Here is a 27,113-nt window from a genome sequence, read left to right as displayed (position 1 = left end):
AGAGAGAGGGAGACACAGAATCCGAAGCAAGCTCCAGGCTCTGAGCTGTCAAAACAGAGTCCGAACTGGGGCTTGAACCCACAAAACGAGAGATCATGACCTGAGCAGAAGTCAGATGCTCAACCGACTGAGCCACCAAGGCGCCCCAACTATCTTCTGTATTTAGACAAGAGTTTAAGAAATGAGGTCCTCTAAAAGCTTTGCTAATTAAGAAATGCATCTTTTTATATGATTAAGTGAATAAAAAAATTAGAAATTGTAAGGACTTTAAAGAGGGCTGTTTGCCTCTTTCAAAAAGGAAATTCTACCATTACAAATTTGATGATCTCTTTGGGGATCTAAAACTTTATTTATGTAGGTGCTTTTTAAGGAAGAGGTTTGAGAAATTGAGAAATTTATGTTTTTCTTCAAATCTTGGTCTTTATTAACTATAGAGAACAAACTGATGATTACTAGAGGGGAGGTGTGTGGTAGATGGGTGAAACAGGTGATGGGATTAAGGAGGGCGCTTGTGATGAGCACTGGTTGATGTATGGAATTTTTAATCACAAATGGTACACCTGAAACTAATTTAGCTCTGTGTTAACTATACTGGAATTAAATTTTAAAAAATAATATTAAAGAAAATCTTCGTCCTTACAAAGTAGATATATGTTTATTTTGGAACTATCTACATGGGAAAAATTAGTCACTTATGAGTTAACAGTGTTCAAATATACTTTAGGTGGTTATCTTAGTGATTTGTCAGGAATTAATATGGAATTAACATTAGGAGTCCTTAAATAACCAGTGGTTAAATGTTGACTTACAAGTACTATTTATTTATTTATTTATTTAAAAGTTTATTTATTTATTTAGAGAGACAGAGAACACAAGTGGGGGAGGGGCAGAGAGAAAGGGGGACAGAGAATCCTGAGCAGGCTCCTCACTGGCAGCACTGGGCCTGACATGGGGCTTGAACTCACGAAACCAAAACCGAGAGATCATGACCTGAGCCAAAACCAAGAGTCAGATGCTTGACTGACTGAGCCACCCAGGCACTTCAGTTTTTAAGTACTTTTACTCTCCTTTATCACACACACGTGCACATACTGTGTCTAGTGTTACACCATACAACGTTTAGATTTTTAGTTTATTCCATATTCTGTTTCTAGTTTATATTACTTGAGCTAGATGGATGGAATCTTGCAATATTTTGTCAGACTGATAGTACTAAGTACAGGGTATAATAGGTAAAGCAAAAAAATTTTTTTTTGGGAAGAATGCCAGAAAGTGTTTGTGTTTTCCTTTGGAAGTGACTGTTTGGTAGTATGGAAGTACTTGGTTTAAAAAAAAAAAAAAAAAGATAGGGCCTAAAATGTTTTTATTAGCATGTAGAAATTTTATTTGAAAATTTATTTCTCCTTCTTCATATTTCTGGTATGTTTATCAGAAGGCTTTTGGGACATTGTGGATTTCCTTTTCTTGGTAATGCTTAAAAACAGCCCAGGGCAGCCAAATAGGGAAGGTGACTTGTCTTCTATGATGCGTACTAATATAGAAATGAAAGGATACCAGAAGACCTGTAATGTACTTACAGTTGCATAGAAAATATTATTAAATTGAGATTTGAAATAGGACAGAAATTACATAACATACAAAAGTAATAACAAGAATTTTAGGTTTTTTTCTTTTCTAATACTAGGAGTCTTGGTTATAAATATGAAAAAAGCTCTTGGTGATTTTTAAAATAAGGCTAGTTAAGTGATTCTATACCCATTGTTATTTAATGTCAGTTTGTTTTTAGTCTGCATTCTTTTCCTTTAATAGAATTATATGGCTAGTTAAAGCTACTCTATTAAGTATTGGTAATTTTCTTCAATTGCGGATTTTAAAGTGCCTGATATCACTTTGATGAACACTTTTGCAATGAGGTGTTTTTTTTTTCCAGTTTCTCTTTTTTTATTTTATTTTATTTTATTTTTTTCAGTTTCTCTTTTTTTTTTAAGTTATTTATGAGAGAGAGCGCGTGCGCGCATGAGCCCTCTGTGGAGGGGCAGTGGGAGGGAGAGAATCCCAAGCAGGCTCTGCACTGTCCACGTGGAGCCTGATGAAGGGCTTGGTCTCATGAACTGAATGAATGTTGAGATCATGACCTGTGCCAAAATCGAGAATTGGACGCTTAATTGAGTGAGCCACTCCTCAGATTCTCACTCTTGATTCTACTGGCTCCTCAAGGGTGATATTTCACATTTACTTTCATAGGAGCTGAAATGATCCATTTTTATAGTCTTTTTACATCAGACAAGAGTTTGATGATTTACTAAAAAGGTTGCATCTTCCAAAGTAAATAAGGTACTAAAAAACCTTAATGTACATAGTGTCTTTGTGGTGTAATTGAGACTCCTAGATTGTTTTTAGTAGGAACTATGTGTGTGTGTGTGTGTGTGTGTGTGTGTGTGTGTGTGTGTTACCTTAATCTATTTTAGGAGCTCTGTTCCGATTTTGAGAATTTACCTTTTATCTCTTACTATTCTAAATTTATGCCCAGTTTTGGCTTTTGTACAATTTCTAAAATAGCCCATTAATTCCGATGGAGTACTGGCCTCTGGCTGCAGTCACCGTCATCTCCCCTGCCCTCATAAGATGAACATCTAATATCAGAAATCTATTTTACAGTCTAGCTAATACTTGTATCTACTTGTATTTGTTTTGATGTAATGCATATTTCGAATGAGTGCCAGAGAACTGGGTAGAACTATTTTAATCTTGCGTCCTGGGCATTTGTAGATATCCCACACATTTTGTGGCTGTAGGCAAAAACACTTTTCTGTTGTGCCTCATCTTTGAAGATATCTTACTTATCCTGAAAATATGGATCTTTTATGACAGTAAGAATAAATATCAGGAAGAGAGTTAGCAACTAAGAGAAACAAAGGGTAGATAGTATGGAAGATTTTTTTTTTTTTTTTTTTTTTTTTGGTCAGATGATGAAACATAAACATTTGGAAACAGCCAACCATCTAAACCCAAGTCACTTTTATAAATCAAATCGCTTTTATCTCTTACTTTCTTACACTCAGAGGGACCAAGTAAGGGACTATGGAAAGCAAAAATTTGATATCTGTATTCTAATTTGCCAGTCCTTTTGATACTTGGGGCTGTCTAGTCAACAAGTGATATTGTAGACCCTTGGTTTTTATTGGGTAGTTAGTATGACTTACTGGGTTTCTTTCCATTACAACACTGTTTGCTTATTGTATTCAGATTAATCTTAAAATATCACTTCAATTCTTTCTCTTAACTTCTGATGTCTTGCAAACCTGCCTTGATTATACCAGATACTAAACAATATGGAATGCTCATGTCTATTGACAGCAGTTTTGTCAAACGCTCTGATTATCCACATACTCATGTTTATCTTCTCTGCCTCTGTTTACCATAGTTTTGCCTCTCCTTAGTTTGCTTTAGTCGCACTTCCTCCATAAAGCCTTTCTTTTTTTCTTTTCTGTGTGAATTGATTGATTTTGTGTACATTTATGGAGTTGCTGTACTGTGCCAGGCACTGGTGATACAGAAGTGGTGACAGGGCTTGTTCTAGAAGCTCAAAGTCTAATGGCGGTCCTATGTTATCATCTCTAATTTCTCTGGCATTTATCTGGAGCCCTTATCTTGGTGTGTTAATTTACAGTGCAAGCATATGGTCAATATGCAGTAAATGCTCACTATAAAGCATAATTTTCTCTAAAAGATTATTCCTCAGAAAAAGTGTAATTTTGTATTTGAATTCAAATACAAAGTTGAATACAAATACAAATACAAATACAAAGTTGAATACAAATACAAAGCTTTTCATATTTTGAGGCTCTCTCAATTTTATTTCCTTTGGAGAAGGCAGACAAATTCGAAATGATGCCAGTTAGTGCTATATTAAGTGTTTATGTCAGTTTCCTAAGGAGAGACGTAGAAGGGGATAAAGAATTAAAAAAAAAATAAGTTATTCTTGATGGGGTGGTGGTTTTGGGTAGTTTACTATCATTTGTTGTAAACTGTTTACAAAGACTGTGAAGAAACTTTAAAAACTCATTTTTAAAAATAATATCGTAAGTAGTTACTTTATGAAGATCACAAAGTATACCTATAGAACACTGGAAAAAATCTTAGTATTATGTGAATGGATATTATTGGCTTGGAAAAACATTTCCAGTGACAATATTCTATATGACTTTAACACATATTCCTTCCCAAGCAAGTTAAAGTGAAGATGATTCATATTTTTATGCTTTTTGATGACTCACAAAGTATTGAGAGGACCCTTGTTAAGAGATGCATGTGAAGTTAGAACCAAATTTTTTTGTAAAATTTTTGTGCTTTATGATTTTAAAACATTTGTAAAACTAAATTAATTAAAATAAGTATATGTTGAACTGTTTCATATAAATATACAAAAGTGTGTATATTTCAAGTTGGTCAGAATTTTAAAAATCTCCTACTGGTGGAAATTGGGGAATCCTTCAAACTGAGGGTTGTATGATATTCATTCAAGTTGTATTTGGTGGGTTTTTTTAATTCAGTTGTTACACTGCTTTTTTTTACATTTTATCATTCATTAAATACTGTTTGTGTTTTTAGGGCAAGTAAGATGGATAGTTTTAGACTCATTGGCATTTGGGTGTAGAAAAGAATGTATAAAGAGACAATTGATTAAAAACAATAAATAAATGTAAAATAATACATTTTATGTTGGATTGCAAGTGGTGTGAATTTTGGGGGAAGGAGGAGTCCTGATTAAAAGATTTATAGGATTTTGTTACATCTGCCTTGAGAAAACATGAAAATTGTCTCATGTGAGATTTAGCCTGGGAGTCTTTTTGCAAGAGCTGGGCTTTCAGGAACTATTAAAATGATAGATAACAAAGGGGAGGGCATTTAAGAAATATTTGCTTGAACTATGACCCATTGCTCCAGTGCTATTAAAAAAAATTTTTTTTTAAGTTTGTTTATTTTGAGAGAGAGAGAGAGAGTGAACTAGCGAGCAGAGTAGGGACAGAGAGAGGGGAAGAGAGAGAGAGTCCCAGGCATGCTCCCCACCGTAGGCGCAGAGCCTGATGCAGGGCTCAAACTCAGGAACCATGAGATCATGATCTTTACCTGAGCCAAAAAGAGTTGGTCGCTTAACCAGCTGAGCCACCCAGGTGCCCTGCTCCAGTGCTGTTTATTGAAAAAGCTATCTCTCATCTACAGAATTGCTTTTGCTTATTTGTCCAAAATTAATCAGGCGTATTTGTGTAGATCTCTTTCTGGGTTTTCTGTTTCATTAATCTTTGTACCTGTCCCTCCTCCATTACCACATGGTCATGCTTATTGCAGCTTTATGGTAATCTTTAATATCAGTAAGCATGATTTCTCCCACTTTATTCTTCTTTTTCAAAAATGTTTAGAATAAGCTCATTTATGTCGACAAAAATATTTGATGAGATTTTGGTATGAATTGAATTACTTATCAAATCCAATACATCAGTTTAGGGAGAATGGACATCTTTATTATGGTATGTCTCTCCAAGTATTCAAATCTTCTTTTTATTTCTTTCATCAATATTTTATAATTTTCTTCATACAAATTTTACACATTTTGTCAGATTATATTGTAAGTATTTTATTATCTAAGGAACAGTTATAACTGGTATTGTATTTTTAATTTTAGTTCTATTGTTCAGTTCATTGTTAGTATATAGAAATGCAGTTAATTTTTGTGTATTGATCTTGTATACTATGACCTTACTGAACTCACTTATTAGTTCTAACATTTTTTTGTTTGAAGATTCCTTGGGATTCTCTACCAAGACAGTCATGTCATCTGCATGTAGAAAGTTATATATATTTTTCCAATTGGTATGCCTTTAATTCCTTTTTCTTGTCTTGTTAAAATAGCTAGAATTTTCAGTACATTGTTACGAGTAGTGGGAGTAGACATCATTACCTTGTTTCTGATCTTAGAGGGGAAACATTCAGTCTTTTGCCATTAAATATGATGTTATTAGCTATTGGTGTTTTTGTAGGTGCTCCTTGTGACTTTGAGGAAGTTCCCTTCTATTCCTGGTGTACTGATAGATTGTATGATTTTTGTGCTTTAGCCTTTTGATCTGGAAGATTGCATTGACTGATTTTTGAATATTGAACCAACCTTACATAAATCCTACTTGGTATGTGTTATTATTATTTTTTAAATACATTTTTGGAATGTGCTAAAGTTTTGCTGAGGACTCTAACATCTAAGTTAGTGAAAGATACTGGTCTATATTTCTCTTTTTTTTGTGCTGTCTTTGTTTATTTTGTTTTATCAGGGTAATACTGGGCCTCATAAAATAAGTTGGTGAAGTAGTCCCTCCTTTTCTGTTTCTGGAAGAGATTATATAGTTATTCTAGGTGAAAAATTTGCTTTTTCCTCATATGACGAGTATTTTAGATTCATATATGACCTTTCTAGGGCTATTTTTTGGTCAAATGTTCCACCAAGATTCAGATCCAGTGTTGGTTTTTTTTTTTTTTTTTTTTTAATGGTAGGAAAAATGGAAGTCAGGAAGTCAGTACTACTGGTCATTAATGCATAAGTAGTACTTTGGAAATAGAAGTATTATCTAAATTCTGGTACTAGGTTCTGTGATTAGACTTACTGATTTATTACAGCTAGGCTGAATGTGATTTATGAAACTAGGGAATTAACCATAATAATTATGAAATTTTTATGGAAATCCATCGGCTGTGGCAGCAAGGTAGTAAAAGTTTTGGTAATTTAACTCAAGGTCACAGTTTGTGAACAAAATCCCAAATTCATGTCACAGTCTTTTAAGCCAGTGGTGCTTAACTAGGGAGGAACATTAGATCATCAGTGGGTCTTTGTCAAAAAGAAAAAGAAAAGACACACACACACACACACACACACACACACACACACACACACTTTCTCTGTGTAAATACCCCTCCTGTTGTATGCTTTTCAGTTACTTGTTCCCAGGGCTACAAATGGCACTGAAGCATGAATTTGAGAAAATGTAGGGGATTCTGTTATACATAATTAATTTGTTAAGAACCACCATACTAAATGATGCACACATACATTTTATGTCTATTTCTTTTGAAAATAGTATGAACTATTTCGAATTACTTTGATAGAATAAATTTATGGGTAGAAATTTTAAGTTTTGGAAAATTTTAAATTAGAAGTTGCTAATTGTTGAAGTTGTTAAAAATTAGTACATATAAGCAACTTTTGCCATCTTTTTTTTTTTTTTAATGTTTATTTTTGAGATAGAGGCGGAGTGCAAGTGGGGGAGGGGCAGAGAGAGAGGGAGACACAGAATCTGAAACAGGCTTCAGGCTCTGAGCTGTCAGCACAGAGTCCGATGCGGGGCTCGAACCCACAGACTGTGAGATCATGTCCTGAGCTGAAGTTGGATGCTCAACCGACTGAGCCACCCAGGCGCCCCTGCCATGTTTTTTTATAACTACACCTTTAAAGTCACAATGTGAGCTTATGAACATAAAAATATATGTGATGTGATTTTATTTGTATAATTATCATGTTACTATATTTAGTATTCAGCTAGAGATATGATGGGATAGAGACTGATTACAGGATCAGCTTGAGCCTAGTGGGTGGGTGATGAAATTGTCACAATTTTCCATATAAGCAGTCTTCTTTCTGTCTCTGGAAAATAACAAATGGTAGTCTAAATCAAAAAACCATCTAGAAATCTTGTTTGCCTTTAAAAATTAAGTGGTAGAGTTTTCTTTTTTTAATTGAAGAAATGGTCATTTATCTTTTCTTTATTTTTTTTTAATTTTTTTGTTTATTTATTTGTGTGTGAGAGAGAGAGAGACAGATTGTGAGCGGGGGAGGGACAGAGAGAGAGGGAGACACAGAATGAAGCAGGCTCCAGGCTATGAGCTGTCAGCACAGATCCTGACATGGGGCTCAAACTCACGAACCGTGAGATCATTATCTGAGCCGAAGTTGGATGCTCAACCGACTGAGCCACCCAGGTGTCCCTGTTTATCTTTTCTTTAGACCAGAGATGGCAAATAAAAGACTAATTTTGCTCCCCCTCCTTCCATGCTAATTTCAAGACCCTTTTACTTAAAAATCTTTCTCAATATACTACTCCACTCAGCTACTATTGATTGGAATTGACACCAAAGATGAAACCTATTTGACATTTCTGCTCTAGGCAATATTTTGTTTTATTTTTGTCAGTTTTGTTTAAGTGGTGTTCTTGTGCTTCAATGGTGTCTTCCTTGGAAATTAAAAATAATGCTCTTAAAAATAGTTTTTAAAATTTATTTTCTTTTTTTGTTTGTTTATTTATTTTGAGAGAGAGCGATGGAGAGCACGGATGAGCAAGGGAGGAGGTCAGAGAAGGAGAGAGAGAATCCGGAGCAGGCTCCATACTGTCAGTGCACCACTGCAGAGACCATTGTGGGACTCGAACTCATGAACTGTGAGGTTATGACCTGATCAGGTCTGATTAAGAGTCACTCAACTAACTGAGTCATGCAGGCGCCCAGATTTTTTACATTTTTAAATGGTTGAAAAAAGACATGGAAAAATATGAAATTTTGCTTTTAGCGTCTATAAAGTTCATTTACTGTCCTTTGGATGCTTTTGTGCTGTAATGGCAGAATGGAGTAGTTGTGACAGAGACTATGTGGTCTGCAGAGCCAAAAATATTTACTCTTTGACCCTTTACAGAAAAAGTTTTCCTTCCCTTGTTTTGAGATAATAGTGTGACAGTGAATAGATTGATTTTGGGTTATTTAGTGAAGGACAAAACTTATTTTGCTGGTATTTTCAACAAGTTTCTGAAAAGGAATAACTTAGGAAATAGCTGCTATTTTATACAGGTAAATAGAAATAACCCTTCTTTTTCTTTTTTTCTTTTTTTCATTTGTTTTTATAGAATACAAAGAACATAGAGTTACCAGTCTTACAGTCTGTGAGCTCATGCTATTATGTCTTATGTAGTTGAGAGGAAGTCCATAGCACTGATACTGCCACAGATTTTAGCAGCTTATAATTACACCTGTGTAGTAGGACATTGCAGAACAGCAGCAGTTCTTACACTCTTTGGTCTGAACTTCTTTAAGACTTTAAAAAATGTAGAGTCCCAAAGAGGTGGTTTTTTTTTTTTTTTTTTTTTTTTTTTACTATTTTTTAATGTCTTATTTATTTTTGAGAGAGAGAGAGAGAGAGAGAGAAAGAGAGAATACAAATGGGGGAGGGTCAGAGAGCGAGGGGGGCAGAAACTGAAGCAGGTTCCAGGCTTTGAGCTGTCAGCACAGAGCCCAACGTGGGGCTCAAACTTGTGAACCATGAGATCATGACCTGAGCCACCCAGGTGCCCCTGTAAAGAGTTTTTTTTTTTGTAAATACAGGTTATATCTATCATCCTTGTCACATTAGAAAATGACAAAATTTTAATATATTTATTTAAAAGTAACAATAATAAATCCATTGTATGTTCACAAAAGAACATCTTTATGGAAAATATTTTGTAAAAAAAGTTAGTAAAATTTTTGCAAATCTCTTTAATGATTGTTTTAATAGAAGACAACTGAATTCTTGTACCTCTCCATACACTCTGCTGTGATATACATGTTCTTTTGATATGAAGGCAATCTGGCCATACATAGATACATAGTTAGAAAAATGAGTATTTTAATAGCTTTTTTAGATAATTGTGGATGTTTCTCTTTGATACTATACCAAAACTCAGCATGTGGTAGTGATTTTGCTTTTTTTTTTTAAGTTAGGTTTACTGAAGTTTAATTTACAAAGAATAAAATGTGTGTGGGGTTTTTTTTTGTTTTGTTTTTGGTATATAATTCTGTGAGTTTTCATTAACCCACAAGTCATATAACCATCACCATAGTCGTTATGTAGAATATTTCAGTCACTCTGAAAAGTTTCCTCATGCCCTTTTATAATCAGTCCTCTCCCATCATTCCCAGCTTCTGGCAGCGTCTGATCAGATTTTTGTCTCCATATTTTTGCCTTTTCCAGAACATTGTATAAATGGAATCACATAAAATATAGCGTAATGTATTTGCGATTCATTCATGTTGTTACAGCTATCACTAGTTCATTTCTTTTTGTTGTATGGATGTTTGTTTATCCATTTACCAGTACTGGATATTGAGTTGTTTCCAGTTTTGGGGGGGTTGTAAATAAAGCCACTAAGCATTCATGTACATATTTTTACATGAACGTATCTTTTCATTTCTTAGATAAATAGCTAGGCATGCTATTGCTGGGTAGCATGGTAGGTGTATGTTTAACTATAAGAAGCTGTCAAACTGGCTTTCCAAAGTGGGTAGACCATTTTGCATTCCTACCACCAATATGTGAAAGTCCTAGTTGCTCTACATATTTACCAACTTTGAGATGGTTTTGTTTTAGCCATTCTAATCAATATTAGAATTAGTTTCAGTTTGTATTTCTCTAATAATTAATGATATTGAGAATCTTTTCCCTTCATATCTGTTCAGCAAAGCATGTTTTTGAATCTTTTGCCCATTTTTTTTTTAAGGAATTTGGTGGTTTAAAAAATTATTATTGAGTTGTTAGAAGTTTTTCTGTATTCTGAATTCTGAATATCAGCCCTTTTATTTAGATATATAATTTGCAAGTATTTTCTCCTAGTCTGTGAATTTTGCTTTCTTTAACTTTTGAAGAAAAGTTTTAGTTTTAATGAAGTGCAACTTATCAGTTCTTTTGTGTTCATGTCTTTTGTGTTCTAAGAAATCTTTCATAATTTAGGGTCATAAAGATTTTTCATGTTTTTTTCTACAGGTTTTATATTTTTAGGTTTTATTTTATGTCTTTGATATGTTTAGAGATCATTTTTGTAAACAGTGTGAGATGTGAATTGAAGTTTTTGTTTTTTCATAAGATGTCCAGTTCCAGCATCAGTTGTTTAAAATACCGTGTTTTCTCTATTGAAATGTGTTGGCACCTTTGCTGTGTGTCAGTTGAACATTATGTGTGGGTCTATTTCTGGATTCTCTGTTCTATCCCATTGAAGCATGTGTCTGTCTTTTCACTAAGACCACACTGTCTTGATTGCTGAAGCTTTATAATGAATTTTAAAAACAGGTGGTATGAATTTTCCTTTGTAAATCTTTTTAGAATTATTTTGGGTATTCCATTTACCTTGTTTTTCCATATAAGACAAGAGAGAGTTTTTTAAAAGTTAGTTTTACAGTGCAGAATTTGAAACATTAATCCTCTGTAACATTAAAATCTATGGGACTGTCTTGAACATTGAATGAATTTTTTAAACCCGTGAATACTTTTATAACATCACACGTAACTCATTTAGAAAATACTGGTTTCTTGAATTATATACATCTACTAATTACTGGCACATTTCATTATTTAATATTTAAAAGTTAAATTTGTTATCACCACTGATTTTTTTCAGAGAATCAAGTGTTGGGAAAGTGTCAGGCTGATGGTGGCAATACAGATTTTCCAAATTTCTTCCCTTGCTTGAAAATTCAGATTTTATAATTGGCAATGCGTACTGTCAGTTGTTTTTCTTGAAGTAATAGGCTTACTTGGTTCATTTTTGAGAACAGGTCTGTCAGATATCGACGTCTGAATAACTATAGTTGGTGTAGTTCCCAACTCAGTCATGCAAAGGCTTTTTCTCGAGGCAACCATTGTACTTCAGTAAGCAGCACAGGTACTTTTGCCTAGTCCCCATTTTGTCACACAGAATATTGAAAAGAAGTCTACCTAGGGTCAAGATACACTTAGATTAACAATTTTACTGCTTTTTATCAAGGACATTCTTAAAAGTGAGACTGGCCTTTTCCAGAGAAATGTTGCAATAAATGTGGTCACTTTGTATTATTATGTTTATTATACTTCAAGTACAGAGATTGACTTGGAAACCTAAACTTAGTGTTACAACACTAGGAAGACAGTAAGTTACTGACATTTTAGGAACATTTGAGGTTGGTATACTGTGAGACAGTTTCTTATTTTAAGAGCTAATACAGTTATATTAAGTTGTTGTTTTATTATCTTATAGGTGCTATACTTGGTAGATCAGAAACTCAGGAGTGTATTTTCTATAACGCTAATTGGGAAAGAGATAGAACCAATCGAACTGGTGTTGAACCCTGTTATGGTGACAAAGATAAAAGGCGACATTGTTTTGCTACCTGGAAGAATATTTCTGGTTCCATTGAAATAGTGAAGCAAGGTTGTTGGCTGGATGATATCAACTGTTATGACAGGTAAGGAAACATTTTATTTTTTTTATGAGAATGTTGAATAATCCTCTCTATTCCCTTTTTAAAGGGGAAAGATCAGTGCGTGGATTTTCACTTAAAGGTTTCTTTTTTAAGATGAGATTATGAAAACCATTTTAACATGCTCTAATGACAAGATACACATTTTAAAGTAATAAAATAAGTATGTCATGTTTATGTTTTATCTTTGATATACTTTGAATAGTCTACCAAGTAGTGAGAATTATAGATAAGAACCATTTTTCCCCTATGTTATTAGGATGATAAACTTTTTTAATATCAATTTTAAGGAAAAAGGATTTTTAAAATTGCTTTAAAATTAGACAGTATATCTATTGAAAATCTATCCTCTGTCCTCAAGGAGAGTAAGCCTAATCATAGTATTTAATTTCCTTTTAGTTTCCCTCTTTATGTATCTGGAAGAAATTGATCTTACTGCATTTCTTTTTCTTGCAAAGTAAGCCTTTGTTCTTTACCCCCAAGAGACATTTTAACTTGACGTTCAGAATTACATCAGAACTAACACAGTCCTCATAGAAAGCTACATTTTATTTAAAAGATTGTGCTTAAATTGTTTTATTCTGTACTGGAAATAAAATACATTAGACATGTTATTGACTGCCTGTGATCTTTCTGTAAGGAGTCCCACAGATGTTGGGCTGATCACTGAAACTGACTGGGCCTCAGGATTTCCACTGTAGGTGGGTGCTGATCACCGAGAGGCTGTAAGGTCCTAGTTAAACAGACATTTTGGAGCCAGAAAATACTGATATACTCATGGAACACTAGGTACTTGCCTTTCCACTTTTAGGAACCTCAGTTCATTACCATGAACCTGTGGTTGATTGGCCATATGTGATTAATAGCAAAATGTGTTGAATAAGCCCATGAAAATGGAATTATATTAATTTTTATGAGAAATTAAAATCTTGGGTATGTATTTAGTATTTAGAGTATATTTCCAAATCTGTAAATTTTCCAGGTATTATTTCTCTGTAATTACACATTTTAGCTACATTTCTGATTCATAGCCTCCCGATTAACAGAAGTGATCATCAAGTGATATTTGCTATTATGAAAGGTAAGTGGGACCACTAGGAAAACAGGATAGAGATTCTTCAAAAAATTAAAAATAAAACTGCCATATGATCCAGCAATTCCACTTCTGGGTATTTCTCTGGAGGAAATGAAAATACTAACTTGTAAAGATATATATGCACCCCCATGTTTATTGCAGCATTATTTACAATAGCTAAGATGTGGAAGCAGCCTGAGTGTCCACTGATGGATGAATGAATAAAGAAAATGTGATGTGTGTACACACACACACACACACACACACACACACAGAAGAATATTTCCCAGCCATTAAAAAGAAAGAAATCTTGCCATTTGAGACAACATAGATGGACCTTGAGGGTATTATGCTAAGTGAAATTCATCATACAGAGAAAGACAAATACCAACCATTACGATCACACCTATGTATGTAATCTTAAAAGAAAACCAAAAAATAAAATGAATGCTTAGATATAGAGAACCAGGCATTGTTAGTTGCCAGAGGCGAGGGTTGGGATATGGATGGTTAGGTGAAATGGTTAAAGGTGGTCAGAAGGTACAAACTTCCAGCTATAAAACAAGTCCTAGGGTTATTAGTAATGTAGCATGGCAACTACAGTTAATAAGACCATATTGTATATATGAAGATTTTTTTTTAAATGTTTGTTTATTTTTGAGAGCGAGAGAGGGCATATATGCATGCTCCAGGCTAAGCATGGAGCCTGACATGAGGCTCACTTCCATAACCATGAGATCATGACCTGAGCTGAAATCAAGAATCTGTTGCTTAACTGACTGAGCCACCCAGGCGGCCCTGTGTTTAGGGAGTTTAAATCTACTCAAAAAAACAAAAACAAAAAACCTGACACTCTTAATTCCCAAATCTAGCTTGGGTCCCTGATGCTGAGATATGTTCTGCCATGATAGGAACTTGTGTCCTTTTGTGTATACTATGTATATTTATGTCCATGTATTTATGTGTATACATACATATAATTTTATTGATAGCATTTAGCTTTTGTATTTATGCCATAGGAAAGCTGTATTTCCTATAAGAGAAAGCACTCCTAAAGCAAATTTCTTCATTGGCTTAATGTTCCTTTTCAAGCTTTTCTAGTAATTAAAAAGAAATAAATAAAAGGTGGTTGCCTTAGATGGATCATTAAAAACCAAAATAAAGTAGTGGTCTCAAGGAGTTAGTGTGATTGCTATAAAATCATCTGTTGTGTTTTGATGAGATTTAATAACAGGATTACAGAAACATTTTTGGCTCTTAAGAATTGATCATTGAATATTAATAAAAATCTTGAGGTTGACTATGAATGACTTTTTCATTATTTCATCTCTCAGAAGAACTTTAGAAAAACTCCATTGTAGATTCAATATAATGTTGATTTTAATTATTTCTCCTTTGTTTGTTTATAGGACTGATTGTATAGAAAAAAAGGACAGCCCTGAAGTATATTTTTGTTGCTGTGAGGGCAATATGTGTAACGAAAGGTTTTCTTACTTTCCAGAGATGGAAGTTACACAGCGTAAGTTTACAGGGAAAATACATAGGTCTGTTCAACTAGTACACTGAAAACAAAGCATATTTGTGTTGATGGAATAATTTACTGATACCTTCTCCTAAAATTTGATACCATGATAAATATTTCTTGTGGAATTTTGTAGGCCAAATCTGAATTGTTTTTTTTCCTTCCATTTTCCACAGCTACTTCGAACCCAGTTACACCTAAGCCACCCTATTACAACATACTGCTCTATTCCTTGGTGCCACTTATGTTAATTGCGGGGATTGTTATTTGTGCATTTTGGGTGTACAGGCATCATAAGATGGCTTACCCTCCTGTACTTGTTCCAACTCAAGTAAGTTATTGTCTTGTACTTTGTGCTCTTTTAAATTTTATATTTTAAAGAACTACCACTGTGGTGAAACCCACCAAATTGCTATAAACCATTTTCTTTTGGAGTTAACTTTTGGAATGTTTGTTGTTATGAGAACTATAGCTAGTTTTCCAAACGTACTAAGTGCTATATCCTGAACTCCTCTTACTCAGGAGTTGAGCTAGTAGAGTGGAACAAAGGGTATTCCTGTTCTTTGGACAGTTTTATTGTCATTGTAGTACTTTCGAGTGGGAGATTCTCCCTGCTTTGTTTCTTGAGAATTAATTGATGATGGAGAAGCAATACCACAACCCTTTCTTTCCTTCCATTCTTTTTTCCATTCTTAAATTTTTGTGCCTTTTTCAAGACAGCTTGCCAAATTATCCTTTTAACCACAGGGAGGGATTTAGCAAGATAATCAAGAAAAGTGTGGAAAAAAGAGGTTTCACAAAGGCGCCAGGAAGATATATGCATAAAAATGTTTTGGGAAGAAGAGCAGATAATCAGTGCTTCTCATTACTTGTCATTGGTAGTTGCAGGTGCATCGTTATTGTTTGCAGTATATCAAGCATGTACTGAGGACTAAAAGCTTTTTTTTTTTTTTTTTTGAAGACTAAAAACTTTTGTAATGCCCTCAATTTCACTCTCCTGACCCCGAATATACCTGAAAATGTAGATATGTTGGGTAATCAAATTAAATTCATGAAATTTTCTTCATTCCCTGTCATGGAGGCAGTGGTGCTGGTACAGTGGTTTACAAACTCTTTTAATATAAGTAGTTAATGTTCTGCAGGCTGAGGAGTGGTGAAAGCTTTGGCATACTTGTGTGAGACATCTTTGAACTGTAGTTTTTACTGTGTTTCTTTTAACTATTAAGATCAGATTACCTTGGCCTTCTGGCTCTCTTGGTTTAACTTTGTTTCTCTGATACCACTAGGATTAATGGTTAAAACTTGATAGAAAAAAATGGTGGAGTCCTATATTTTAATGACCAAAATAATTTCTTTCCCTTTAAGCTTTATTTACATAACATCCTTCTTCCTTAGTACTTGAAGCAATCTGTTAGCATTAGATTATTGACACCCATAATCTTTTAAGATGTGTGTATGGAGAAATAAACCCAAAAGTGAAATACCTTATTCTGCAAATTAGGTAAACATGCTATTTTGTGCAGCTGAAATATTTTGACTTTTGCACATTAGTAACTAAGTTATGAGTTTATTAAAAATTGTCTCTAAAAAAGTATTTTAAAATAAAAAAATAAATGCCTAATAAATATATGTAGTTTACTCCAAATGGTCGTAGGCTGTACACTTTATCTTCTCTTGGTGGCAACTATTTTTTATTTTATGTTTGTATTTAGAAGGGAGAGTATTTAGTACTTGTAGTAGTGTCTGAATTTACCCTAGATTTATGTGATGATCGAAACAAACTGGAAACTCAATTTAAAAACAAATTTGTTAAGTTTCTTAATAAAACTTAAAAAAATAATGTAATTTTATAGAAAGCATTGATAATTATATAATATTAGCACAAAGGTATGGTTGGGCTTTCTTTTAAAAGGCTCAGTATCTTAACACATGAGGCCATTTTATTTAGAAATGATAATTCAAACGTTTAGACTTTAAAAAGGAAAGATGCAGTTATTCATAAATAACTGAGAATCAGGAATCTTCAATGAATATCCATTTCTGTGGGCTTTGGATATTTGTTACCGTATTAATGATACTGTACACATTTATTTAGCACTTGAATTGCTCTGTGGTGAATTTGCATGGTTTTGTGATGGAATGATCTGGAATGGTCAAGCTTTGTTAGGAAAAATATAAACATGCCTAACTTTATGCTTTCTTTCTGTTGCAAACTATGTTGTGCAAAAGAGGGGTTGTCATCAATTTGGAACTTAGTTTATATCATCTCTCACTGTCTCAAACAGTATAGTCTCATGCTTTAAGTCTCATTTTTGGTGAGAGGATTATACAAAGTAGTTCTGCAACACTGCTTAGTGGCCATCCTGTTACAAAATGATCAATTTTATCTCCTATTTTAAAGTAATTATTGATAATAACATCAAGTATTTATTGAACACTTAGAATGTATTGTACTGGGATACTGTTACATAAATATATAAAGACAAGAATTTTATATAAGAATATGTAAAAACATACATAAATTTTTTTCCATGGTTCCTATATTATGACTGGTATGTAAGGCTCATCTTTGGAATTTGTTAAAAAATACAAATTCTTGGGCCACATCCCTGTAAGTATGGAGTGGGGCCTGAGATTTTATGTTTCTAATAAAATTCCAAGGTGATTCTTGTGACCAGCCAGGTGTGAAAAATGCTGATTTGATTTTACCTCACAGGGTTGTTTATGTAGTTTCAATCCCCATTTTATAGATAAAGAAATTGAGACATAGCAAAGCTCACAAGTGTCAGAGCTGGAATCCGAACCAAGGACTCTGACACTAAAGCTTTACTGCTTTATGCTGTTCTGCCTCCCCCCCCTCCCCCCAGGAAGCTGATGTCTCTGCTGTTTTAAAAATTCAGTAAACATCACTGCCATCTCAAAATCATTCTATAGGTTAATTTATTTTCCTACTTTGGATATTGAATAGTCTGACTACTAAAATGAGTAATAACATCATCATATGGCCTCACATAGGACAAAAAGGAAAAGTCATGGAAATATAGAAGGGCATATTCCTGTGTTTCCATTAAGAAAATTTTTTAGCACATTTTAGAATAAGGTTTATCAGCACTGATTGGTTGTAGGTAAGGATTCCTGAGCCTCTGAATTGATAGTACCCCTGCCTATTAGTTATTCAAGACTTTTGTGAGAGACAGGGGTAGTAAGGGAGACATACATTTGAAGTCTTACGGTGATTTCCCTATTTCGTCCATATTCAGGTTCCCATATTCAAAGCTTGATTTCAAGGTTTATGAATTAGGAAAATTCCAAGGTTTAGGTTTAGGAATTCTGGAAAGATCTTATATTCTTGTGGATTTTTTCTCCCAAATTTTCAAACATTTTTAGACAGTGTCATCATGAAATATTTCATTCCTTTTATTAGGTAAACTTTTCCTTAAAGCTTTGGCTAAAGGCTGGTTTGTGAATTAATTGGTCTTTGTAAGACATTAGTCTCATTGTGGTAATATCTTCTTGAAAAGTCATTGCTACAATAAGAACTATACTTGAGAATTTACAGTGAATCTCACAGAGCAAGCTGAAGTTATACATACTGTGATCATTCCTTGGTCTGATTTCAGTCTTTTATTCTCACTGGGGGCTAAAAGATGAGTCCTATGGCATCCTGGAAGACGAGAGATATCCACATGTATCTTTTTACTAAGCTGGTTCTGACAGCTAAATTGTAGGATTCTTTATTTCTAAGACATCGAGTTAGAATTTCTTCTGGTGTTAGTATTTTATTGTGAGGAAGTGATATGGAAATATACCTGCTTTAAAATCTGGTCTTTAATTATGGTTCTTAGTAACCAGTAAAAAATATTTATTCTCAGATCTAGTATAGTTAGAAGTATGGGTAAAGTAATTTTGTTCTTTTTTTTGTTTTTAATTGAAGCCATACTTCTTTCTTTATAATCTGTTACTGTTACGTTTCTAACATTGTTCCATGGTATCACTGTCTTGGTATCATCCAGTCATCCTGGGTGGAAAGCCTTGGAGACAGCTGCTACTTTTTTTGGCCCTGTCATTTACCAAGTCCTGTTCATTCACCTTTTTATCTTTCTTGATCTTTTGTAGTTCAGGACATTATTACACCTGTGGCTGAGATTATTTCTGTAATCTCAGCTGGTCTTCTCTCTTCATCTATACTGTTACTGTAGAATAGTGTTTTACATGTCTGATTATATTACTTATTATTATTATTATTATTTTTAATGTTTGTTTATTTTTGAGATAGTGTGAGTAGAGGAGGGGCAGAGACAGGGGCACAGAGGATCCAGAGTAGGCTCTGTGCTGACAGCAGCAAGCCTGACGCAGGGCTCAAAACTCACCAACAGTGAGATCATGATCGGAGCTGAAGTTGTACATTTAACCGACTGAACCACCCAGGTGCCCCATGTTACTTCTGTTTTAAAAAATATTTGAGGGCTCTCAGTGACCCACAGCAAAGAATACACAGTTTGGAGTATGACATATGGGCTTCCATACCTCCATACATCTACCTTTTTATTCTTTCCTCCCATTACACCTTAAGCCATCCATTATATATATATGGAATGGTATTAGTTGTGTACTGTCCTTGAAAGAATTGAGAAAATAGTGCTGAAGTCAGTTTATATCTTGTGTGATTCAGATGAATAGCCCCAGTTGAGAAAGGCACTAGTCATTTGTGTACATGTTCCAGTCTCCCACTTGATTGTAAGCCCCTTGAATACCATGGGTGTATTGTAATCACTACTGTCTGTCACCTACTGTTTGTAGATATAACCACTCTGTAAGTGACGAATTACTGAATTGACTTTGTTGCATTTAGAGTTGTACTGAGATGATAATGCAGCATGCCCAGGGATTCCTTTAATAAAAAGCTTTAGGGCTTAGTTTTAAGAAAAATATTGAGGCTGTATGTCTTTAGGGTAGAATAAGTTGAAGTATTCAGGCTTTTATAAGAGAATGCCAGTATTCAGTTCTTTCTGCAATCACAAGCTTTGAAGCATCCTTTTAATTTGCATCACCTAGGTCCTTTTCTTTTGCCTGTGCTGAAACTGTCTTTCCACATGTAGGAATTTGCTCTTGTATCTACAGTGAGTAAACTGAACACAACTGGTTTTTCTAGTGCCGGTGAGTCAAGAATAGGAGGGAATAGATGCATTGACTCTATGATTAAGAAGTCTTATTGTGGTTAGAGTTAATGTGGTTTCAATAAAAGTGTTTGCATCGCTCTCAAAACCATACGTGAGCTTCAGTTTCCTGTTAATAAGATCTATATTTGTGCTGATAAAAAACACTTGCTGATAAGAAAGCAGATTTCAGGAACTAGAAATTACCTACCTTTAACAAGGTATGAAGTTAACTTCTTGTGCATTTTTAAAGGCTATATAAATAGCACTGTAGTATTGCAACATTAATACTTATTTAAGTGACATCAGTCTCTTCAGTTCTTTGCATCATGACATTTTGTCTAGAATTTGGTCTGGTAGAGAATAAAGGCTGTCAGATGTTTGGGATACTGAATTGGGCATACAAAATAATCCTGTTGACCTTAATATTAAAGTAATAATAGGTTGTCATTTCATGCTCTGCCAAATTACTGTCCACTGAGAAACCAAGCTGTCTGAAAATGCTGTGTAGGACTTTCCTGTTGAACATGAGTCTGTATGTGTACCCATTTAAAATTAATAAGATACTGAAAGGGTAGCCTAACATTCAACCAAGCCAGTTTAGGGAAGTGTGCTGCTTATTTATTTGGGGAGGATGAAGGGGAAATTTACTAAATTTAAGTGAGTATTTAACATGCTAATATTGTTATACTTGCAAAACCACATCTTGAAATAGGTTGACTCACTTTCTCTTTTTAATTCTTTTCTTTTTAAGAATGTATAATACTTGCTTGTTATAATAAGACAAATTCTACAGAAGGAAGTGTGTGCAAAAGAAAGGAGATAGAACCATTTGTTCTTCCTTTTTTTTTCCTTTATCATTTTCCTGAAATAATCAATTTTAACGGGTTGATATGTATCCTCTGACACCTTTTTCTAATCTCATTCGTTTGAATACATGCTTTCCTTCCCTTTTATAAACTACAAATGTTATTTCACAATTGGTTTCTTTTAATTTAAAGGTATACTGAGGATAGCTTCTCAGCTCAATACTTTTCAGTCTCATTCTGATTAAGTGATGTGTTCTTAAGTGAAACTTAGTGGAGCTCTAATGTATGCTCATGAAATTTCAAAACTTGATGTTTTATTAGCTTTGAGTTGGTGTTAGGTTTCTGCTAAGACCTGGAGTCTACATTTCACAATATTTTTAACTGTCTTATTTTAGTAGGTTTAAAATCTGGTGATATAATGCTCTTGTCTTGCAGTTGAGCATCTTTTTTTGTTTTTTCTTTTTTTTTTTGGTACATGCCTAAGAAGTAGTTCAGGACTACTGCAAATGTCTCTTTCTTCTGTGTTCTACCTTTGTGTGTGATTATTTTTGTTACAACTTAAATTACAACTAAGTTTTATGTATACTTCTAAACTGATTGTTGGGAGAAGTGTCATAAATTATTTGTAGACTTGCAGCTTGACAAAAAATTACTCTCTTAGGCATATATGAATTATTTTACTTAACAAATGAATGGACAAATCTCTGCTTGAGATTTGCTGAAATTCTATGTCCAAAAGCAAAAAAGAAGGGAAGAGGAGAAGGAAAAAAATTAAAAGCTTTATCCAAAGTTTAAAATGAGTTAAAGCTGTACATTAAAGTTAATAATGGAGCACTTTATTTCTAAAAATGACTTCCATTTGATTTTTAAAATCTTGAGTTCAGTTTTTCTTTGGACTGTGGAGGACCGCATCTTCCAATTTACAAGTGGGACTGATGCGTATAGATGAGAGTACCTAATTTCTCCTTTTTCAGGGTGCCTGGGTGGCTCACTCAGTTAAGTGTCCTACTTCAGCTCAGGTCATGATCTCATGGTTCATGGGTTCGAGCCCCACATTGGGCTCTGTGCTGACAGCTCAGAGCCTGGATGGAGCCTGTTTTGGATTCTGTGTCTCCCTCTCTCTCTGCCCCTCACCCGCTTAGCTCTGTCCCTCTCTCAAAAATTAAATAACCATTAAAAAAAATAAAAAATTTCTCTTTTTTCTTATCTGGCAAGATGGAAGATAGGAAGAAGTGACTTTGATTTTCTCTCAACTTTACTTCCTGGACCTCATCGTAGATCTGTTCCTTCATTCTTAGCTACTTCATCACTGTCAAATCTTTTCTGTTAATTTGAGACAATAAAATGAAAAGGCCCATTTGTTAGTGAAAAGCTGCTTGTATCACATAGGCTGGCGGGTGTTTGTTCGGGTTTGTTTGTTTTGTTTTAGCTTAACCACTCACCTAATGCTTGAGAGCCTGTTGTGTGCTGGGCATCATGCTGATGTGTGGTGATAAGCATCGGAGGGACAGTTCTTCCCTTTTGAAGCCCACAGTTAGTATATAAGGGAACAAAAAATAGGTTGGTGATTGGTTGTTTGGCTTTGCAGCTTGGCAATGACAGGCAGAGTAAGAAGGGAGCAAGAGTGGAGGAAAAGAGGAGAAATGTCTGACTCCAGTTATATAGTGACCAGGAGCCATATCTGGGACGCTTATCTAATGATAAGTGCTCAAAACCTGTTAGCTATTATTGCTGCCAGAGTAACAACTTCAGAATTGTATTCGAAGTTGTATTTATTGAAGCCATTGAAGATACATATTTATATGCCAATACTTTGAAATTAGCATAATAAAAAATTTCAATTTTGAGTACTCTGTCAAGGACTACACAGAGCACTTTACACAGATTAATCTTTCAACACCCCAAATATAGGTTCTGTTTTATTAAGTCCATTTTATAGATAAGAAAAACAAGGGACAGATAGGTGAAGTGTCTTGCTCTAGTGTCAGTCTTTGGAATGGTAGAGTCTGGGCATTTATATCCAAGGATTATTATTCACTGAAATGATTTTAATTGAATGGCTTATTTATTCCAGTAGGTAATTAGATGGGGTCTGTAAAAAACTAAAGCAGGATAAAGAGGACGATCAGAGTATATAAAGTATGTTTAAAGTAGTTTTTTGTTTTTTTGGCTGATAACTAAATCTTTATTTACATTTATGTCATAAATAAAGGAGCAAAACACAGGGAAGTTTTGAGAAAAATATTACAAACACCTACCACTCAGAACAGACATTTTCTTACATCTACTTTGGATCTTTAGGAAAACGTAATTGAAATAAAACATTATTGATAAAGTTGAAGTCCCTTTTGTATCCTTCATCTCCAAAACACTTCCCTTCTCAGATACAACCTTGTATACCCTTTGAGTTACTGTTTATATAAAAATATAAACAACGAGAGGTGCCTGGGTGGCTCAGTTGGTTAAGCTTCCAACTTTGGCTCAGGTCCTGATCTCACGGTTCATGGGTTTGAGCCCCACGTCGGGCGCTGTGCTGATGGCTCAGAGCCTGGAGCCTGCTTTGGAATCTGTGTCTCCCTCTCTCTGCCCTTCCCCACTCATGCTCTCTCTCTCTTTCAAAAAAAAAAAAAAAAAACATTAAAAAATATAAACAACGAATATTTATAAAGTCAAAATAGCTTTTATAGTAAGTGCATATAACCCTGTAGGTAAACATAACCATTTTACCACGCCATAATTTATAGAATATGTAGTGATCCTTTTCCTTTTTGCAGCTTTACTTGAAGAATACCAATGCTAAAATAAATAAAAATTTCTTCTATCCTTAATAATAAACCTGATGCTTTTGAGCAGTGGCCAGAAGGAGATTGGTTTCTTCAGACTTTTAACCTCCCCCCTGCTAACTACCCTGAGGAGCTACCTTCTCCTTAGGGAACTTATTCAGAATCCTGTCTCATCCACCTCTGTCTGCCTTTGCCTTGCTTTCAGAAGTTAGTTGAGAGAAACTGGAGGAAGTAGGAGTTGGTGCATCACAGTGGAATTTTGAAGATCTAACTGGATAGAATGATGGCTGTGCATTTGGCGGTATCAATATTATTGAATCTGTTAATGTATAATGTCTTCCTAGCTCAGAAACATTTGTTCTGATACATACACTATATTATTTCTTTATATATTCTATTTCTATCTACTTGGCAATAGTCTTTTTTAAAATTAGCAACTGTAACATTTCCTACAGCATGAGATAATTAGATGACTAAGATCAGACAAATTCAGAATTGGTTGGTTTTCAAATACTTTGTGTAGGGGGCAGGGGGTAGGAGGGGTCCTTAATTCTTCTTGAGGTCCTAAGAAGATATTTAGTGAGTTATCTCCGTTAGATATATATATATATACACACATATATACATATATATATGTGTATATATATATGTATATATGTATATATATATGTATATATGTGTATGTATGTGTCTGTATGTGTATATATATATGTATATGTATATATACACACATATGTGTATGTACATACACACACACATAAAATATATCAAACTTGGAATGATTTAAGTAGTAAATAAGATAAAATTCATAGTATATGTCCTATATGTTTATAGTATATAAATGAACCAGAATCCATAATCTAGAAAGATTTCTTTGTATTCCTGTTCTGTATATCTAACTGCCTACTAAACATCAGCAATTAGATATTTCCAAGTAGTTAACATTCAGGGAAATAATCTCTCCAAACCTCGTTCTCAGTAAATAGAACCAGTAACCATTTGGTTGCACGAGTCATTGTATCCCAATGCCATTTTCCTACCTAATCTGTCTCCCTCTAGTACTTACTCCATTTTTCAAGGATCCTCTCCCCAGGAAAATCTTATTTAACCTGCCAGTGTAAGTCAGTTTTCTCCTTACAGGTGTTCAGGATACTGAATTTCTTTTTATTGCAATTATTTCATAATTATGCATTCATTAGTGTGGTATCTTTGATTAGTCTTACTTCCCCACACTGTAGTAAGCATCACGAGAAGCCAGATAGTCAGTGTCTGGCGCAAAGTAGGCACTCAGTAAAGATTGGTTGAGTGAATGGAGAAGTCCTAGTCATTATTTTCTGATATTTGGCAATATAATTTAGTTAAATTTCTTTCCCCCTTATGGAATAGGCAGCGAAGTCTCTTTCGCATCCAGGAGCCTAATGACTTGACATTAATGTGCTGATTTGTTTTTTACTGTTCTCTCCAGTTATAGTGCATGATAGTCAAGTTTCATTTTCTGTGTTGTGAATTCAGATTGTTTTTTGTGTGTTTGTTTGTTTGGCTTGGTTGCTTTTTATCCATGTATTTCAGTGATTTAATTTTTTTGGATTCTGTTTTGACCCTTTTATTTTGTAACATAGTTTACACATTGAGGCCTGTTGTTGGCATCTCTTGTTTAGCTTGATCATTCTAGGACTTATTCTCATGTTCATTTATTGAGAAGTATATTGGGCAAAGATAGACTTTTTGGTAAGATGCATGGATGGCACATACTTGCACTGTGTTACTTGCAGTGGTAGGTTTATTATCCCTGTTACAAGTCACTGTAAAACAAAACCTGAGACATACCTATGCCCTGGGAAGCTAAAGTCTAGTTATTCATTTGGCATGTATTTCTTTCAAAGAGATGAATTTTACTCTGGAGTACTGATAAGATGTTGTGATAGTAGGATTAGCTAAGCCTTTTAGATGAATTATAAATAATCCTGAACCATTATCATAGGAGAAAAATCAAGAAGGAAGAAAAACTAAGCTGCTGGTACAGATAAATGAGTTGTCAAATCAGTGCTGTTCTCTGTATAAATATTGTAGAGATATTAGAAATGGCGGTTTTACTCAGCGATTGGAGGGGATTTGAAGGAGGGGATTTTTACATTGGTGACAGTATTTCTCTTAATTATAAATTTAGGCCCTTAACTATATTAGGATGACTGGGAAAATGAAAATCTTATTTTCAAAAGTCTTGTCAGTATCTAAGTGTCCTCAGACTAAAAAATATGTATGGATACTTGTTCTCATGGCCACCACTACTTGACTTCTTCACTCTTACGTGGCTAGTAAGTAGTCAACAGTGGGCCTGGCCTGTCACTGTGTTCTACTTAAATCTCATTTTTAAAATTTTTTCCTCGGTCTTATTTTCTTACCCTAGTATATTGTTTATGTTGCACACACAAAGACATCAGGAACATTTTTCTATTATGATTCTACTGTCTTCCATGAAAAGGGGAGTGAAGCAGTTCAGGAAATAGATTTTAGAGATTCGTAAAACAACTGTTGGAGTGTGGGCTGAGAACCAACTTCTAGTTACATAAAAATGTCTCCTGTGCTGCTCCTGGTTTTTGTTAAAGGCAATACTGCCCTCTCGTGTCCAGAAGCCAATTCCAAGATATTTTCTCAATTAAATTGCTCATTTTACTCTTCCAGTTGAGACTCTAGAACTTCTTAGAAAAACAAGTAACAATTACTTAAGACTTGGAAGTTTATTGGATCAGGTAACTTGGGGTCATACCAGAACCATGTATATAATAATACCCCTTATCTGAAAGGTAATGTCCAAGTTTTTTGTTTGTTTGATATTACTTTCCTCTGTTTATAAGGAAAGTGTTCCCAACTTTTATTTTAAAAATATGATAAATTGGATCATTGCCAATTTTAAAAAGCTAAATCATTATTCTCTTTCTTTCACTTTTGTAACTGATGTGTCATTTTTCATTTCATTCTTGATATAAATCGTAATTTCTTTTGCCTGTGTTTTTTCTTCACAAGCACGCCTTTCATATAATGATAGAGGTAAGATGCATTGATGTTTGTTTTATGGTTGTGGAACTTTTTGTGGATGCATACTGAACATTTTGTTTTTAGATTTTTGTTGTCGTTGTTGCTTTATTGTGCATCCTTTATAAATTTGTTATGATTTTTTTTTTTACCACTTTTAGTATTAAAAACATGATTGATTTGCCACCGTAATAGTTTTGGTTTTCAAGGAATCGTTACCAGCATTTATACTTATCTAAGTTGGAATGTAGAAACAACGGTTTTAGTTGGGTAGACATTAACCCCTAGTGGCTAGAAATGTCACTAGCTTAAATGTTCACGTATGCACATTTTTAACAGGAGCTGACTTTCTGGTTGAACCCATTATCTTTTATCATGAAATCTGTATTTTCAGATAGTTTCTTGCATCTTTAGCCTCTGTAGCAAATGGGCTAGCCA

At 34.2% G+C, this 27,113-nt stretch overlaps 1 protein-coding gene across 1 annotated transcript in view; it reads left to right on the top strand.

Annotated features, from left to right (window-relative positions):
- ACVR2A (activin A receptor type 2A) overlaps nucleotides 1–27,113 on the top strand; it is an 83,469-nt gene that overhangs the window by 36,091 nt on the left and 20,265 nt on the right. The window contains exons 2-4 of the mRNA XM_049616147.1: nucleotides 12,075–12,282; nucleotides 14,782–14,891; nucleotides 15,071–15,225. Coding sequence (XP_049472104.1) covers nucleotides 12,075–12,282; nucleotides 14,782–14,891; nucleotides 15,071–15,225 — 473 coding nt within the window. The remainder of the gene's footprint in view (nucleotides 1–12,074; nucleotides 12,283–14,781; nucleotides 14,892–15,070; nucleotides 15,226–27,113) is intronic.

The sequence above is a fragment of the Panthera uncia genome, assembly GCF_023721935.1.
Source record: "Panthera uncia isolate 11264 chromosome C1 unlocalized genomic scaffold, Puncia_PCG_1.0 HiC_scaffold_3, whole genome shotgun sequence".
Lineage (NCBI taxonomy): Eukaryota > Metazoa > Chordata > Mammalia > Carnivora > Felidae > Panthera > Panthera uncia.
This window is presented reverse-complemented; position numbering and strand designations above follow the sequence as displayed.